The sequence below is a fragment of the Crinia signifera genome, chromosome 6 (genome assembly GCF_055691185.1).
Source record: "Crinia signifera chromosome 6, ASM5569118v1, whole genome shotgun sequence".
Classification (NCBI taxonomy): Eukaryota; Metazoa; Chordata; class Amphibia; order Anura; family Myobatrachidae; genus Crinia; species Crinia signifera.
Window position 1 is genome coordinate 214,135,639 of NC_139222.1, and position 19,228 is coordinate 214,154,866.

At 43.8% G+C, this 19,228-nt stretch overlaps 1 protein-coding gene across 2 annotated transcripts in view; it reads left to right on the forward strand.

The window, feature by feature from the left end:
- The window catches only part of ABCA5 (ATP binding cassette subfamily A member 5), a 169,561-nt gene extending 150,895 nt beyond the window's left edge, over positions 1-18,666 (forward strand). For both annotated transcript variants that reach the window (XM_083148775.1, XM_083148776.1), the window contains exons 32-39: positions 805-977; positions 4,384-4,459; positions 4,551-4,645; positions 6,033-6,152; positions 10,323-10,472; positions 11,091-11,170; positions 12,471-12,526; positions 18,157-18,666. In XM_083148775.1, coding sequence (XP_083004901.1) covers positions 805-977; positions 4,384-4,459; positions 4,551-4,645; positions 6,033-6,152; positions 10,323-10,472; positions 11,091-11,170; positions 12,471-12,526; positions 18,157-18,261 — 855 coding nt within the window. In that variant the 3' untranslated portion in view covers positions 18,262-18,666. The remainder of the gene's footprint in view (positions 1-804; positions 978-4,383; positions 4,460-4,550; positions 4,646-6,032; positions 6,153-10,322; positions 10,473-11,090; positions 11,171-12,470; positions 12,527-18,156) is intronic.
- Positions 18,667-19,228: the final 562 nt, after the last annotated feature.

Genomic DNA, 19,228 nt, shown 5'->3' on the forward strand with positions numbered 1-19,228 from the left:
GCCTCCTAGTGTCCAAAAAAATGAAAAGGAGGTTGAAATAATTATGGCAACATAAAGTAGACATATGGTCTTTGTTAGTTATTAACTATTTTGAGTGGTATGTTTATTTGTCTCTCAAGCAGAAAATGTGACATTTTGCAAATTGCAAAATTTTCCATTTTTTCACGACATTTTGGTATTTTTCACAAAAAAACACAGACTGTATCGACCCAAATTTACCACTAACTTGAAGTACAATGTGTCACGAGAAAACAATCTCAAAATCACTGGGATAAGTAAAAGCAAAAAAAAGTTATCCCCACTTAAGTGAAACATGTCAGATTTGAAAAAAATGGCTCTGTCAGGAACGCAAAAACTGGCTCTGTCAGGAAGGGGTTAAAATACAAAATACTTTAGATTCTAGCTGCACTGGGGCCATTTTCTATAGCAATAGTGCAAATATGTACTGTAGAATGCAGAAAGCGATGGGCCCTTTTACTTTATTTCTCTTTTAACTGCAAACTACATAAAAAAAACTTGCACCTAATATCTCCGATTAGTTGGAGTATTTTCTGCTTCCATTTTGCTGTGTAAAAGTAAGCATTGTGGCAGAGATGTAGGCACACGTGCACAAATGAAGCCATATACAGTAGCCCTACCACACTACCATATAGGGATTTTGCCCAGTGTGTACAGGTCAGAGGCGGAATTACCATTGGTGCAGCAGGTCCGCCACTGGTGCAGGTACTGCTGGGAGATCTGCTCACACTTTTCGTGAAAAGTTCATTTTTTTTCCTGGACTCTCATTTACTACATGTCTTACAGATATTGATAGGAAATACAGGCACTGGTGAACAAGGGGACACTCCGGTAAGATTTGTGGGATATTCTCCTCAAATAAACCATCTGTGGCCAGAGATAAAGTTAGAAGAACATCTGGAGGCATATGGCGCAATCAAAGGCATGAGCAAAACCAACCTGAAAGATGTCATAAAAAGGTAAGTGATCTTGTCCTGCCTCCAAACGTGTCTTGTCTGTCTCTCCAGAAGTGACCCTATTTCCACAAAATTGGGAGCTATGCTATGCTTTTATAACCATTCAATCGTTCCCTTTTGACATGAGGTCGAACGAACAGAAAAATGGGCCCCCATCCATAATACCCTGCTATGTATTACTTCCTTTCTGGCAGGTAACTGGAAGCTGCAGCAGCTATAGATAGAAAGAAACACTGTGATGTCACAGGCTAGGTGTAGGATGACATATTTTATTCATTATACATTTTAAATTAACTTATAGTAAAAAGAAGAGAATAGTTTGGAAAATTAGATCATACAGGTAACAGCACTTCAATTATATGGAGTGCTGCCTGTCTGTATTGATGAATCCCAGTATCCCAAGGGCATAGAGAAATAACATAGGGGGATGCTCCATAGTGCATAAAAAGTGTATTTAAATTTTTAATTTTTTTTTTAAAGCAATCTGCATTACAGATCGCACTTGTATAGTGACTGGCTAACTAGACACTCTGGGGGAAATTTACCAAAATGGATTCGTAAAAAATAGGTGTATTCGTAGGCAGAAATACACCTATTTTTTACACATTTGTATTTTCGGGATTTACAATTATGAAAATACAACAATTCGTATTCCTAAAGATGGAACATTCGTATTTGTATTTACAAATACGAATGTCTACACCATCGATAGAATACGACAGAAATCACCATTCAAAAGAATGATGGTTCCTTTTTACTAAGCAGCCGTACTGATAATACGGCTGCTAAGTGGTGTAAAACACCCACACAAATACGACAGGAAAATACACCTTGCTTTCCCTGTCGTATTTGGCTTTAGCCTGCATGGATCAGTCAGATCCGTGCAGGCTGCAGTGTAAAAAAAAATATAAAAAAAAATATATATAAAAAAAAAAAACAGCGTGGGGTCCCCCCACAGCTGTAACCAGCACCAGGCTGACGGAGCCGGGGCCGGTAATTAAAAATCAGGGAACCCGACAAATAGGGGTTCCCCGATTTTTATCAACCAGCCCCAGGTCCGGGGCTGGTTCCCAAAATACGGGGGACAAAATGACTAGGGGTCCCCCGTATTTTAAGAACCAGCCCCAGGCCAAACCAGCCAGCAGGGTAATGTCACAGCCGGGGGACACTTATGATATAAGGTCCCGCGGCCAAAACATTAACCCTACCGACCAGTCAGCTCCGCCTCCCGAATGCCGCTATTGGCCGCCTTGCGGCCCAGCGGCCAATCAGGAGCCGCTAGGCCGCAAGGCAGCCAATAGCGGCATTCGGGAGGCGGAGCCGCACGATGTACACAAATACCATGCGGCTCTCTGCTGTCCGGTCTGGTTTCGCGTGTCGGTTTGTTTTTTTGCAAAGACCCTTACCTGGACTACGTCGTCCTGGGACAGGTGAGTATGGTTTCCTTCCATAGGTTCCCACATAGATTTCGTCGGACTCCGGACGCCGACGCCATCGCCGACATGGACAGCGACGTCGACATGGACCAGAAGACAACACAGGACATCAGGACCAGGGCTACCTACGGGAAGAAGATAGGTAAGTATCAGTATGTATGGGCTTTGTATGTATTAAAGTTTTATTTTAAGTGTGTGTCAGTGTGTTTTATTTTACTATTTTTAATACTGTGGAACTACAAGACCCAGCGGGCCCTTTAATGCCCCGCAGGCTGGGACTTGTGGTTCTCCAAGTCCCAGCTTGCTGGGGAGGCTTGCTGGGACTCATAGTGCCCCAGAATTAGACAATAGATTATTCTATTTTTTTACACCACTATCAGCTCGATGCCCACCGCCCAGGGGCATCGAGGACAGCACCAGGCTTCAGCCTGGTCAGGTAAGTCCTGGAGGGGGGGGACCCCTTTATTGGGGGGTCCCCACTCCCCCAGGGCCCCTGGCCAGGCTGACTGGTCGGTAGGGTTAATGTTTTGGCCGGAGGACCTTATATCATAAGTGTCCCCCGGCTGTGACATTACCCTGCTGGCTGGTTTGGCCTGGGGCTGGTTCTTAAAATACGGGGGACCCCTAGTCATTTTGTCCCCCGTATTTTGGGAACCAGCCCCGGACCTGGAGCCTGGGGCTGGTTGTTAAAAATCGGGGAACCCCTATTTGTCGGGTTCCCTGATTTTTAATTACCTGCCCCGGCTCCTTCAGCCTGGTGCTGGTTACAGCTGTGGGGGGGACCCCACGCTGTTTTTTTTTTAATTTATTTAATTTTTCTATTTTTTTTACACCTTGCAGCCTGTACGGATCTGACTGATCCGTGCAGACTGCCTGTACGAATTCGTATTAGCGGCCGTATATATGGCCAGCTAATAAGAATCACTACACCATCGGTGGGTTACAAAGCTCCCCCTCCGGAACACGACTTTGCATATGACTGAAACAGTCGTATGCAGCCGTAGGGGAAATACTAATACGAAAAACTAGGTTTTTCATATTGGTAAATTTCCCCCTCTAGATCAATTCTACCAAACCCATTTGGGATACATATGACAAAAAAACCTTATATTAAATATAAAAAACTGCTGAGCCCTAAACACTGATATTATTATATTATATATTATATAACATAATGGCTCAGGCTCTGTCCCCTGGTCTTGAAGCTATAGTTTCCCAATAGTCAGCAACTAGCCCGGTCTCCCCAACCTCTCCCGCAATTCAGGGTCTCCGGTTCAGGGGGTGGGTGGCCTACTTTGTCGCCCCCCGAAGGTGGTGCCCTTAGGCACATGCCTCATGTGCTTAATGGAAAACGTTGGTATTCCTGCACTAGGCGGTGTATTCTGTAGATGCAAAGCACTGTTATGTTCCCTTGTTCAAGTCACCGAATAAAATCATGCAAAATGCCATCTTTATGAAATTAAGCAAAGGAACATATGAAGAGAATGTGTTCCTTTAATCTCAATGTCCGAGGTTGTACCCCCTCAATAAAAGTAATATTGTTGACCACTGTACAAACAAGAGGGGTCTTTTCTCTTTCTATTAACTACCAAATAAATTAGTCCTGGTGCGATAGTTTTTCTCTTGCGTCCATGAAATTAAGCAAATGATCCAAAATGTTATAATTGAAACATTAATAACTCTCTCAGGCAGGGAGAGGCTGGGGATCTAACCCCCATCTCTGTGTGCCGGTCAGCTGAGCTGAATGCCAAGAGGTTTTTCTGTGTCCGAACCATATTTTTAAGCCATTAGTCCTCTGGCATTCGCCATATGGCCAGTCTGGTCCTGCTTACCTTTTTAGGATTGGTATATCAGGTTTTTTCATTGTGGAATGATTACTTATAAAACATGTAGATACTTCTGGAATAGAGTCTTGTAATGAGTCATACTGTATTCAGATCTGCTGTAATAAGTGTCCATTGCATTATTTGCAGAATAATAGACTCTCTGGACCTGAAAGAACATATACAAAAACCAACCAAGAAGCTCTCAGCAGGAATCCAGAGAAAGGTGATTTTATTCTCTTTAAGCTCATCCAGGTGGTAGGGATCTACAGGCCTCAGTCCGTCATTGTAATTTATACACTTCCTGTTTACCGCAGCTGTGTTTTGCATTGAGCATGCTGGGTAATCCTGAAATTGTGCTGCTGGATGAACCCTCCACCGGGATGGATCCTAAGGCTAAACAGCACATGTGGTAAGTAGCTACAGCAGTAGCACATGCTGTGCTGTAATCCATGTTCATAGATGCCTCTTATTCTATGGAGCGCTGCTTTTTTGAAGCTTTGAGGGCCAGATGTATCAAGCTTCAAAACTGATGAAATGGGTGATAAACAGCCAGCCCTATCTGCCATGTTATTATTATTATGCTGATTGTCTGGTTGCTTATCACTCTCCACTGTTTGAAGCATGATACATCTGGCCCTGAATCATTATTTTCAAACTTACAAAAAAACGGAATGTACAAAAATAAACCCCCAGAGGAGATGCCAAAATGCAGCCTTGGACAAACCCGCATCTATAGCAGTTGGAATCAACCCCAATCCCCATATCAAAAAAGACTAAGTAGAGAATAATACATTATGTGAAGTACAAAAAAATGTATCTGCTGATAACGGTGACAAGCAGCAGCATCTCCAGTACAACCTCTGGGTGCACTGCTCACCTAAGAGAGAGCTTAGTTCCGTTTACCAGCTAGGTTTGAAAGACCGTGCAAGACTATCAGAGAAACAATTTAAATAGAATACTCCACCCATAGGAGCCCAAATAAAGTAACATGTTTTAAACGGGAGAGTCTAAAATATGCAGAGAGTCTATTAACTGGGCAGAAAAAGTATGTTTCAATTGCAAATAACAAAAAATTAGGAATGTGAAATTCTGATTTTATCTGTTTTTATCAGGAGTTTACCCATAGAGGGGACAAAATGACTTGTCCATGAAACTGCCCAACTCCAGGAACCCACTATTGTCCTAAATTGTACTATAGTTACACAGCGCTATTAAGAGGAGGAATTAAATACCATGGGATAATAAAATATTGTTTGGTACTTATGTATTATCTGGGCTCCCATGTTAAATGCACCCCATATTTTCATACCCCTACTATCCAACTACGCATGGAATTGATATTATATAGTGTGGCGAGCGCAGCGAGCCACCGTGCCCGAAGCGTGGCGAGCGGAAGCGGTCTCATAAGAAAAACGGGAGCCCAGATATTACATAAGTACCTATTGTTTTATTTAATTAATATGATAATCAGGATATATAAAAAAAATATTTCTAAGGCATAATAACATGTAGTTTGCATGAATGGTACCGTGATGGTTACGAAGTCTCCAAAAATGGTGTTAAATTTGGAAATGTACAGTCCCGTTCCTAGGTTGACCTTTGGAATCATGTTGGCAGTGCCCTCAGATGCAAATCTCAAACACTCACTAGTGTAGCTTCTCACTTGCTATTAGCTTATTGGAAGCAGTGAGATCCTGGAGTGGAGAATTCTTTGAGGAGAGGGGGATCCTGGTGCCCATAAATAGATGGTTGTGTATTACTTTTATTTCCATACATATTTTGTATTATGTTTCTAGGGGATTAATGCGTTCAACATTCAAAGGCAAAGAACAAGCCGCCGTGCTTACCACGCATTTCATGGAGGAGGCAGAAGTTGTCTGTGATCGTGTCGCAATCATGGTATCCGGGCAGCTGAGGTACAGTAGATGGTGCCCAGAAAACTGCTTATAAACCTAGTGCAGTGGTTCCCAAACTTTTTGAAATCACAGCACCCTGGGCCTAGAGCATTAGAATTTATTTTACTGCATCCCTAGGTCAAAAGTTTCTTATTCAGAAATTAAATAGTTGGTACTTGTTTCCTAGCACGGCCACAATCGCGTGCATCGGGTGTAATTTTTAGTGGTCTGCGACGCGACCGACGCGATGCCCCCGATTTTCCCATTGAAATGCATTGAAAAAAGTCAAAATCGCGTCGGTCGCGTCGTATGCGGCTAAAAATGGCATAAATGGTCCAGACGCGATGCCCCCGATTTCCCCATAGGGAACAATGTTAAATGCCTCAATTTAGCCGTGATGCCCCCCGATTTCCCATAGGAATCAATGTTAAATGGCTCAATTTACCCAAATCATCATAGGGAACAATTGTAAATGGGCCAGAAAACCCAAAAAAGCACCCCTGAACAGTGAAATGTCCCCCCAAAAGTAGTTTATGCCACCCCACGATCAACACGAACCCGAAGCGTGGCAAGCGCAGCAAGCCCGCGAGGGGCGGCGGTACGCGTCTTCCGACCTTTTCATACCCCCACTATCCACGTCGGCGTGGAGTTGAGAATAGAATAGTGTGGCGAGCGCAGCGAGCCACCGAGCCCGAAGCGAGGCGAGCCCCGCGAGGGGACGCGGATACCTTCACAGGTAAACGCGTCCCTTCGCGGGCTTCACAGGTATCCGCGTCCCCTCGCGGGGCTCGCTGCGCTCGCCACGCTTCGGGCTCGGTGGCTCGCTGCACTCGCCACACTATTCTATTCTCAACTCCACGCCGACGTGGATAGTAAAGGTATGAAAAGGTCGGAGGACGCGTACCGCCGCCCCTCGCGGGCTCGCTGCGCTTACCACGCTTCGGGTTCGCGTTGATCGTGGGGTGGCGTCAAATACTTTTGGGGGGACATTTCACTGTTCAGGGGTGTTTTTTCGGTTTTCTGGCCCATTTTCCATTGTTCCCTATGATGATTTGGGTAAATTGAGCCATTTAACATTGATTCCTATGGGAAATCGGGGGCATCGCGGGTAAATTGAGGCATTTAACATTGTTCCCTATGGGGAAATCGCAGGCGATTTTTTAGTGCATGCGATGGCCGCGATGCCCCCGATTTTTCCTCACATTGCCCACGATCATGATCGTTGTGGCCGTGCTAGGAAACAAGTACCAAATAGTTTTATATGTCATAAAAAGTTTAATTATGGATGAAGGACAGGATTAGCTTCTGTTTGTCCACATATTTTATTATTAACAGCCCACGAGCAATGTTTTAGCCTTTTACATTGACCATAAATAATTTGAATTGTTCCTGGAACACCAATACAAGGCACCCCTGCAAGTGTCCCGAGGCACCCCAGGGAGCCACGGCACACGGTGAGGGAACCATTGGCCTAGTGGACAGTACAGTACAGAACTTATTTCACAGTGAATATTTTACCTTCAAGGAGTAGACACATTTCACATTTACCTTTTTATCCGAACATAACATTTTACCAATGTTATGATACAGTACAGTTAAAACCGCATGTTTTATAATTCAGTTATTAAAAATGTTGTAGAATCTGTTTAGGTAAGTTTCACTGCCACCTGTATAACAATTAGTAGTTGGACCTGTTGTATAACAGTGCCATCTTCACCCTGCTATACTCACCCTGTGCTAGTATTGCTGCATCTGAGCTGGAAGGGAAAAAAAAGAAAACATTTTAAAGACAATCAAAATTAAGGTGATTCTTGTTTGCATCACGTGACTTTTGCACATTGCCCTGAGCACATTAAACACATTTCTAAAGTACTGTTTCCAAAGTGTCACCATTTAGCATTACTGTTCCTAAGCACCAAATAATGTATTAGTCGTGCATATACAGTATACTGTATGAATTCCCTACAGAGACTGTACCGATGTTGAACAATTTGATCAGTGCTAAATCTCACTACCTCTATCCTGTTCTAGATCAAACGGTTAACCATTGTCTTCTCACACAAATCCTTCAGTGTTTGTTTCTCAATATCCCCATTCACCTCACACCTAAAAGGCAGTAGCGCACGCAGGGGGGGTTTCTGAGTACCCAGAAACCCCCCCAGTAGTTTAAGGGCCCGCATCTGAAAGCTGAGGGTCCCCTCTTTCCATGCGTACAAGAATTTTTAAAATCGGCCCTTGGGAACCGGAGATATCTGACTTCAAAGCAGTGGTCCCCATCCAAGCCTGTTAATTGCTCTTCCCAGTCAGATATTTCAGGTTCTGTCTGACTTAGAGTTTTTCTGAGGGTATATTCCAAAAGCTGGGACTCTTCCCCTTTGATGGAAACTAGTAGCTTGTCACTACTTTGCCCAGAACCAGAGATATCAGCCTTCCAGCAGATGGTTACTGCTCCAGCTCCACACACCTGGTATGTAGTTTTATATTCTCGTTGGCAGATTGCTCTGCCTCCTAAATTCTCATCCCCTAGTCCCCAATACCATTTGGTAGGTGGGATTCTCTAGTTTTTAATTCCATTAAAATCTTAGAAATCGATTTCTGAAAACTGGAGATATCTGCAGTCAAGCAAGCTGTCCTCCCACCAGAAAATTAGGAATAATAAGCCCACTCCACTATACACCCCTCCTCTGCATATTAAACATCCTCTACCACCCTGGAAGTTATGTATCAGGGCCCCTTCATTCAGCCCAATGCCCCCTTCTCCCACCCCATCTCCCACCATCTGTGCAGTAAAGGGGTAATTGCAGGCCCTACATGCTGAGCGGTTGATATAATACCCCCTACCACCCGGGGGACATCAAAGCTCCCCCCACCCCTACCGCTGGAGGATCGGTAGGTGCCCCAATACATTGCTATGGCCAGGGGTCTACTCTGCTGTTGACACCCCTGTATGTATGTATGTATCTATGTATGTATGTATATATATATACATATATATATATATTATTATTATTATTATTATTATTATTTATATACATTTGGTCTATCTATAATACTTTAACTGACCCGGCATATACTGGGTCACCTAAGTGTCCATCTCCGTGATTTGCTCCGCCGCTCTGGAAACCCCCTTCTGAAAATCCTGCGTTTGCCACTGAAAGGATATACACACGTTAAGATTGGTGCTAGCCTTTTTATGGTAATTAGGGTAGGTGATTTCCCTTGAACTTCCTGGTGTCTAGATCGCCCATACACATTTGTGGTAAGCAAAAAAAAGGTTACTTTAAATAGTAAATAGCTATCGCGGTTTCTGTTCACCCGTTGCAATTTGATCTAATTTGCTAAGCGTTCTAACTAGATTTTGACTTCATCCACAGTCTGAGTTGGCGATAGTGGCGCAGGAAGCATGCATTGCTATCGCTATGCGGTGTACACACGGAGTGATTTGATCTTAATTTCTAAGTGATCTAGACAGGTTCATTTCGCCAAAAAAACTGTCTGAAATTAATGTAGTTTCACGGTATCTACAGCTCACTCATGCCAAGCCTCTAATGCTATGTGGTGCATTGAGGCAAGATGTACGGACATATCTGTATCATTGTAATTAATATAAAATAAATATACAGTATATGATAGTATTACACTATATTCTCAATTGTAAAACTTTATAGTGTATGTACTGGCTCCATGCCAAAAAATATGAAAATATTCATGATAATAAAAATAATAATAAAGCAACATTTTATGTAAAAAAAAAAAAGATGGATATATAAAATGTATGTTTGTTTTTAGAAAGGTGAAACATTCTTTAACCAGGAATTGATTTGAAACATTTCTGGAATGTACCAAAGTCTTGTAATAAAATGTACTTTTAGCTATTGCCAAATGACATATCTAAAAATAATTACTTATAATCATATTATCCATTTGTGATTGTCAGATATTTTGTATGTCCCTTATCCTGCAGCACATCACTAATCTTAGTGACATTGTATCGATATGAAAAACAGAGATTTAATTATTCTAAAGAGAAATAATCATTTCTCACTATTGTTTTGGAGGCGCTGACAATGGGCAGCAATACTTACTACTGTATACTGTACATTAAGCATTTCCTCCCCACTCCCCCAGCGGTATGGATAAAATGGATGTATGGATAAAATAAATGAAATGTGTGTATATGTTTTAATGCAGATATATTGGGTCAGTTCAACACTTGAAGAGTAAGTTTGGTCGACATTATTCTCTGGAATTGAAGCTTGATGCAGACGCAGGGGTCCAGCAGATGGAGCTTCTTCACATGGAGATTCTGAAGCACTTCCCTAATGCTTGCCGTCAAGAAAGGTATTTTTATACATTTATGGACATATGTAACTCACCGTGGGCTATTTGTGAGTGAGGCCTGATTCATTCAGCTGCTGGAACCCCACACATTAAGCCTCAGAGGTTGGTTTCCCCCTTTTGACTCCTTAAATTAAACTTGAAAAATGACATAGAGTATTCGTTTTGAGGTGATGCGGTTAGCATGCCGGCAGTCAGAATACCAACGCTTGCTTCCTGACTAGCGGCCACAAGACTGGCACAAGAATCTCACCGTTGATTAGGAATCAGCTGCTGTAATCCTGGCTGTTGACATCCCAGACATAAGTATGCAAGGCAGGTTAGCGGTAGGCCAGGGGGAGAATTTTTTACGTGACCTCACGTGGGGACTTATTGCATTAGTTTGTGTCCTCTATGAGCTTTTGAGAAATCCTTTATCTGTCAATAAAAATCCATTTTTTTACTGCAGTGAGAAAATTGCACCATAATTAAGGGTGAATGTTTCTTTAAATACACATGTAGCTGTTATAATAATTCTTTAAAAACAAGTTATTTGCATAGAAAACTCCTCCAATCAGTAATAATAATGGATGTGAGTCACAGCAGGAAGAGTCGTGAATTGTTTGTACCTCCATGTTTCAGCTTTGCTGCACTGATGTCATACAAAGTACCTAAAGAGGACGTGCAGTCCCTCTCACAGGCGTTCTTTACTCTGGAGCAAGGTAACCGCTTCTAATATATTTGCTTTATCCTTGGAAAACTCTTAAATGTTAACTTGTTAAAGCACATTGATGCTGCTTTGCCAGACCTGAAGGATGGACAAAAACCTACAAATATGGCATCTGGTTTCCGGGTACTTTGCTTTCACCAGCCAACAGGTTTATCTGTACCTTATAATACAATGCAGTCCATTGCTATACAATGGGCTGCAACCATGCGAGGGGATGTGTAATGAATAACTATCCCCTCACATGCCGCCACTGCAGGATAAATCATTCGATGTTCGCCGGCCATCGAATGAATTCTGTTGCTTTCGCAAATAAAAGTCAGTCTCGACTAATGAAGAAAGGACGGGTGGCTGACGTCATGTGACATTACCCGCCCATCCCTGGCAGGCATCGGCTCGCCCGCTCACCCATGGGAACACCCAGCGTGGTACTTGTGTATTATAGCCGTGCCCCCGATGTACATCGCGCAATGTTTTTATCGCATCACATGCCATGCACCCTATGGCATGCGATGCGACGCGATTTTTGCCCCCTATGCGATGAAACATTGTATAAGCACCCAAATGGGTGCTTACAATGTTAAATGCACCCCCACGCCACCCCCCCACTATAAACGTGAACCCGAAGCGTGGCGGCGGTACGCGTCCTCTGACCTTTTCATACCCCCACTATCCACGTCGGCGTGGAGTAGAGAATAGAAAGTGTGGCGAGCGCAGCGAGCCACCGAGCCCGACGCGTGGCTGCGCTCGCCACGCTTCGGGTTCACGTTTATAGTGGGGGGGTGGCGTGGGGGTGCATTTCACATTGTAAGCACCCATTAGGGTGCTTATACAATTTGTAATCGCATTGTATGGCATTGTATGCCATACACAATGTCATACAATTTAAAAATTGTATGACATTGTACAATATCGCGTCGCATCGTATACCATTGCATGCCTTATGGTATGCGATGCGATGGGCGCCGCTATAATACCCCCAGCATTTTAATGGGGACTCCCATAAAACTGTGGGCATTGCCATGGCCCAGTGCCGCCACCGTCTCCGTCTATCCCGCCTCTTGCTCCCCTCTGTGATCGGCCCGGTGAGTGAGTAACTCGCCATGGCCATTCGCAGTTGAGAGTTTGCACATCGGGGCAGGGGCCAAATTCGTATCACTGCGTGTGATCTAGAATCGGCCCCTAATTACTATAGTACTCCCCTTGTAATTGTTATGGAAACGCTAATAAAGAACACATTGTACACATCCATCTACCCAACATACATGAACTTTATTTCTTTTTTATATTTGCAGTGAAACGTTCTTTTAACATTGAAGAGTACAGCTTCTCCCAGCCAACACTTGAGCAGGTAACACTGCGTACAGTAGATTTCACTATATCCTGTTATTTGTGGTCCAGCACCGCCAGCAGGAATGAATATGATGGGTCTGTAGGCAGGCTCTGCAGTCTGTTCAGCTGTTTGTATTATTCTTGGACCTGATGCAGAGCAGGACCCCAAGTCACAGTTTCAGAATGTCACAATTGCAGGTATATGCAGACCATTATGACCATTGCTTGTAGCTCTGGTACACCCTCAAATAATATGACTTTAACAGGGTTTTTTAGCACTATGCCATTGGGCATCTGTTAGCAATTGCACAAACATGCCCTTACTACTCTGCCTGCATTAGTCCTTCCAATCCCAGTGTCCCTTATTAAGGAGCAAGCAGGTATCGATTTTAGAATCGCACAAATCTGCATTGACCTGTGGTGGCATATCTGGGCATGCTCAGCAATTATACTTAATGCGCACTACGCAAACTCTGCCCCTTCGTGATTAAGTATAAATTCACTCCCAAGAAATGCACTTTGTTCCCAGTTGGGTAATAGTACATGGATCATGGTAGAAATGAAGGCCCTGTTGCCTCCGTGAACGTCTTATAGTCAGAGAATAATATAATGTATTTTCTATTATGCTTTGGTTATATGGGCCCTTATTCTGGTTCACTCGCAAAGTCAAATTCCTTCTCAAATGGTGGACAAAACCATTGGCCTTATTCTAGTTCACTCTTTCTGACAAATTTGTTCTTTGATGGACAAAACCATGTGTGCTGCAGGTAGGCAGGGCCGCCGAGAGGCAGGGGGGGCGGGTACATTTTACCTGGGCCCGGGCCTACCAGGGGGGCCCGGGTCCTGACACACAAAAAAAAAAATAATAAAAAAAAATAATTATTTTTTAAAGGGGGCGTGGCCACGGGTCCGCGATTAGGCCACGCCCCCGAATGTGCCTAAGCCCGAGGCGGGCTAGGCGGGGGGCAGGGTGCCATCTGCCCCCCAGGCCAGTATAATTTATGTGTTACAGGGCCGCCCACCTGACTACCAGAGGCAGGTACATGTCATGATGCTCCGTCCTGCCTCCTGCTGCTCCCCATGCCACGGCGGATTCTCACCTATGTAGTAGTAGCAGCACGGGGCTAACAGAAAATGGCTGCCCCCGTAGCTGGCTACAAAAAGATGGCTGCCTTTGACCAATGGAGAGCCAGGTTTCCTCTCCCAGCAATTCCAGAGGCAAAAGAGTGAAAAGGGGCGGAGCTTATCGGGGTTTGCTGCACTGCGTAGTGCTAACTGCACTTGAAAGAGGAGCAGCATTAAAAGAAACCTTATGGAGCCCCCAGAGTCCAGACTGCAGGAGAGAGAGGGCAGAGGTGAGGACAGACTACTACTCCACTCCTTTAGCAATCAATGGCAGGGGCTCGGTTTACATAATAAAGTCTATATATATATATTTTTTTGTGTGTGTGTTTGTATACAAGTTATATGTGTTGGTATCTTTGTTTTTCCCATTACATATGTTTTCCAATTAAGAAAAATTAGTTGCATGATTTTTTTTTTTTGCAGACATAGGGCCAGAAGCACTAAGCTTTCAAAGTGATAAAATAGAGAGTGCTAAACAGCCAGCCAATCAGCCCTTGTCTGCCATGTCACAGACTGTGTTGGAAAATGTCAGACGGGAGCCGAATGGTTGGTTGCTTATCACTCTCCATTTTATCACTTTTAAAGCTTAGTGCAACTCGCCCCTAAATCCTGTGGGTAAGGGATTTTTTTATTTTTTTTATAAGCAGCCTGCCTGCCAATGGTGTGTGCGGGTGCAGGGTGGTGGTGGTGTAGTTTGTAGTTAGGGGTAGTGTTTCTGCAACTGCAGGGTTAGGGGTGGTGTAATTTCTGCGGGAGTGGGTGCAGGGTAGGGGTAGTGTAGTGTGATCAGGTACAGGATTAGGGGTAGTGTGTGCGGGGAGCAGGTGCAGGGTTATGGGTGGTGTAGTGTGAGTAGGTGCATGATTAGGGGTAGCGTAGTGTGTGAACAGAGCAGGAACATGGTTAGGGGTGGTGTTGTGTGTGCAGGGAGCAGGTGCATGATTAGGTGTAGTGTGTAAATGAAGCAGGTGCAAGGAGCGGGGGGGTGGGTAGTGCATGCAGGGAACAGATGCAGGGTTAGGGGTGGTATAGAAGAGCAAGTGATGGATTAGGGGTAGTGTATGTGGGAAGCAGGGTTAGGGCTAGTGTTGTGTGTGTGTGTGTGTGTGTGTGGAAAGTACGTGCAGGTCAGGGGTAGTTTAGGTAGTGTGTGTGAGGGATGTGGGGTTAGTGGTAGTATAGTGGGGTTAGTGGTAGTATGTAGGGAGCGGGTGAATTGTTAGGGGTAGTACCTGTCCTGTGCCCGGGACATGGAAGCTGTGTGCAATGCATGGGAAGAGACTAATTAAGCTAATCGGAAACTTTTAATTGCATAATTGCGTGGCCAGAGATGTCAGAGCAAGTGCTGACAATTTTTTTTTTTTAAATATGGATTTTAATTTTAACTGAGCTTAAAAAAAACTGAATATCAAACTTTTTGCGCATACCGGTAAACCCCACATGTGCCTAAACCACACCCACATTACACAAGCCATTCCCTGAACATTATTGTCATGGCTATGCCCCTTGAAAAGTTGGGCCACTTGCTTGTGTCTGTCCCCCAGGCTGAAAGTTGCCAGCCAGCCCCTGCCGGTCAGCGATGGCTGTCCTGCTCCTGCTCCAAGTTCCTGTTTCACAAGGTAATGCCGCCCGCAATGCATGGCTATGGACAGGGGGAACAGACAAAAAGCATGTGTGTGTGTAACAGACTGTGTATGTATGTATATATGTGTGTGTAACAGGCTATGTGTGTGTGTGTAACAGGCTGTGTGTGTGTGTAACAGGCTATGTGTGTGTGTGTGTGTGTGTAACAGGCTTTGTGTATATGTGTGTGTGTGTGTGTGTGTGTGTGTGTGTGTGTAACAGGGTATGTATGTATGTCTATATGTGTGTGTGTGTGTGTGTGTGTGTGTGTGTAACAGGCTATGTATGTATGTATGTCTATATGTGTGTGTGTGTGTGTAACAGGCTATGTATGTATGTATGTCTATATGTGTGTGTGTGTGTGTGTGTGTGTGTGTGTAACAGGCTTTGTATATATATGTGTGTGTGTGTGTGTGTGTGTGTTACAGGCTATGTTCTGTATGTGTGAAGGAACAGGCTATGTATGTATGTATGTCTATATGTGTGTGTGTGTGTGTAACAGGCTTTGTATATATATGTGTGTGTGTGTGTGTGTGTGTGTGTGTGTGTGTGTGTGTGTGTGTGTGTGTTACAGGCTATGTTCTGTATGTGTGAAGGAACAGGCTATGTATGTATGTATATATATGTGTGTGTGTGTAAGTAACAGGCTATATGTGTGTGTGTAACAGGCTATGTATGTATATGTGTTTGTGTAACAGGCTATGTATGTATATGTGTGTGTGTAACAGGCTTTGTATATATGTGTGTGTGTGTGTGTGTGTAACAGGCTTTGTATGTATATATATATATATATGTGTGTGTTTGTGTAACAGGCTATGTGTGTGTGTAACAGGCTATGGCCCTCATTCAGGTTGGTTCGCCCCCCCGCACGTTCACACAGGGGAGTGATGTTGTGCATGTGCAGCCACTTTGTGTGAACGGAAGCGTGGGGTGGTGGATATGGGTTGCGCCGATGGGAACTCCTATGACGTGGGTGCCGGGGGAGGGCAGCTGATGTCACCGGATGTCAGCTGCCCACCCTCTTCTGGTACAGGAGCGCCACAGATCTAAGACAGCAGAGACTGACTTAGATCTGCGAGCGCTTGAGCAATCATTTGATGGTCGGCGACCGCACTGCCCGGCACACAAGCTGCAAATCGATGATTACTGTATGTAAAACATCCGTTCGCATGCGTGAAATCGGAGGTATTTAGATAACCCGCAAAGCTGCAAATTTTGCAGCTTTGTGGTCAATCAGAATGACCTCCAATGTGTGTGAAGGGAACAGGCTACATGGGGCCCATTTATGACGGATCATATATGGAATGCGATCTGGGTGGGACCATACTGCCCAGGATCACATGACATTAAAGAGGTTTAATGGACACAATCCCCCCTCTCCCTCCAGCCGCACATATCGCTGGCCATCACAATGCATCTGCTCTTGGCGCCGGATCTGTAGCTTTGGGGGACACAGCAGATACCGGCAGCTCAGCTCGGCAATACTGCAAGTAGTGGCATCTGCTGCTTCTTGCCAGAACTGTTGCCGCTTTCCCTGCTGCGTGTGTGAGCTTGGGAGCCTTATACTCCAGAGGCGGCGCTTCAAATGGGGATGATCGTGCCAGCCACAGATCTTGGAGAGAGGATCCGTGGGCTAGCCACCCCTGCTGTATGGCATAGGGGTCTGGGCAGCGCAGGGGGGCAGAGGGTCCCTGTGACGGATGGGCAGACAGCAGTGGGGTCCTTGCGGAGGATGGGAGCTATTACCTAGTTCCCATCGTCCGCAGGGACCCTGGCGCTATCTGCCCATCCGTGACCACGACCCCTTACTCCCATGGGCGCAACCCATATCCACCACCCCACGCTTCTGTCCACACTGCTGCATACGAACGGGGCGGCAAGTAATCGATTAGAATTTTGGCTCATTCTGTGTAGCATAATGTGTAAGGGGCAAGTATAAGGGGTCTACTATTGTGTTGCATAAAGGGTATATGGTGTGGTACACACCCCTATATCCTTTAATGGCCACACCTCTTTTCTGTTGCTCGCCACTCCAGGGGGGCCCCGTGACGCTGTTGTACCGGGGCCCAGGATTTCTCTTGGCAGCCCTGCAGGTAGGGTAGATGTTATTTGTGCAGAGAGAATTAGATTTGGATGGGGTTTTACTTCAATGTGAGATCTCTATTGCAGTGTAAAAAATAAAGCAGCCAGTATTTACCCTGCACAGAAACAAAATAACTCACCCAAATCTAAATATATCTGCAAATGTTACATCTGCCTCCCTGCAGTGCACATGGTTTTGTCCCTCTAAGAAGGATTTTGTCAGAAAGAGTGAACTAGAATAAGGCCCCATGTGCACTGCAGGTGGGGCAGATGTAACTTGTACAGAGAGAGTTAGATTTGGGTGGGGTTTTACTTCAAATTGAGATCTATATTGCTGTGTAAAAATAAAGCAGCCAGTATTTACCCTGTACAGAAACAAAATAACTCACCCAAATGTAACTCTCTCTGCACACGTTACATCTGCCCCCACAGTGCACATGGTTCTGCCCAGTTGAGAAGGAATTTACCTCTGCGAGTGAAACAAAATAAGGGCTATTGTGTATGTGATGGAAAATCTTATATATACTAGTTCTTGTTGATCTGGATAATACAATAAATATTGTGTACTTTTATATATTTGTTTTCTTTAAAGGAACTGCTCTTTAGTAGAGATTTTTCAAACCTTTGACATCTCAATAAAAATACCATGAGCCATTTTTGGCCTGTAGGAGTGAATGACCAATGACATCACTCAGAACAATTGTGCCTTTACTCAATCTATATACCACATTTTGTTTTTGACTTATAGGCTTCACACACACACTTGTGATTCATTGCCTTACCTTGTCATCCAGCCAACGCATGTTCTTGTATTTACAGGTGTTCATTGAACTTGCCAAAGAGCAGGAAGAAGATGACAATTTTGCAACAATGAATAGCATTCTCTGCTGGAATAGAAGGCAGGAAGATAGAGTTGCCTTCTGAACGTTGCAATCTAAAACCCATTCAAGTGTGTTACACATTTCCATGACATCCACCATTCTCCATACCAGATGGGTCATCTGTACACTCACCGATACAGTGTCACGGACCCTGTTTGGCAGTGGATGTCTTAGAGAACTTTCGATTGTGTTCTGTCTGTGTTGGGTGACTGCCGTCCTAATAGACCAAGCTTACTTGAAAACATGAAGATTACAGAAAATTTGCTCATGTATACATAGATCCTGAAATTCAGGTTTTTAAGGGATCATGAGCACCTCCTAAATAATTTAGTGCTTTAATGTGGTACAGGCTTTCCGGCACTGTGACTGCACCATTGTCATGTAAAATATATGATCAGGATGAATTTTATGGGCTATTGTACTTCATTAAACCTGTCATTTTGTATTACCTCAAGTCTTCCTTCCTTAAATGTAAATGGGAAATTATATATATATATATATATATATATATATATATATATATATATATATATATATATATATATATATATATATATATATATATATATATTAGAGGCTCAATAGTGTGCTATTAAAATGAAATCCTTAAACAGCCTTGAATGTTTCATTGTGTTTCAGAACTGAAACACAAGATCTGCACTGATCATTATTGTAGGTTTTATAATGTATATTACAATTACAAGATGTAGAACAAAGACCATTATCCTTCTGGCATGCCTTCTTATATCAGATGGGGCAAGGTAGCACCTGCACAGAAAAGCAACAAAATAGAGGCAGTTTGGTAATAATATAATTAAAAAATATATTTATTGGCACATATTGGCTTTTTAAACCCAAATTCAAATGACTCTCAGCAGACCCGAGAAATATAGAATTATTTTGTGAATATAATATATTATTCATGAGTATTGCTGAATAAATAATCTGTGTGCTACTTTAAGAGGAAGGTGTTTCTCTAACAGAGCAGCCACAGTGGCACTGACAGCCTG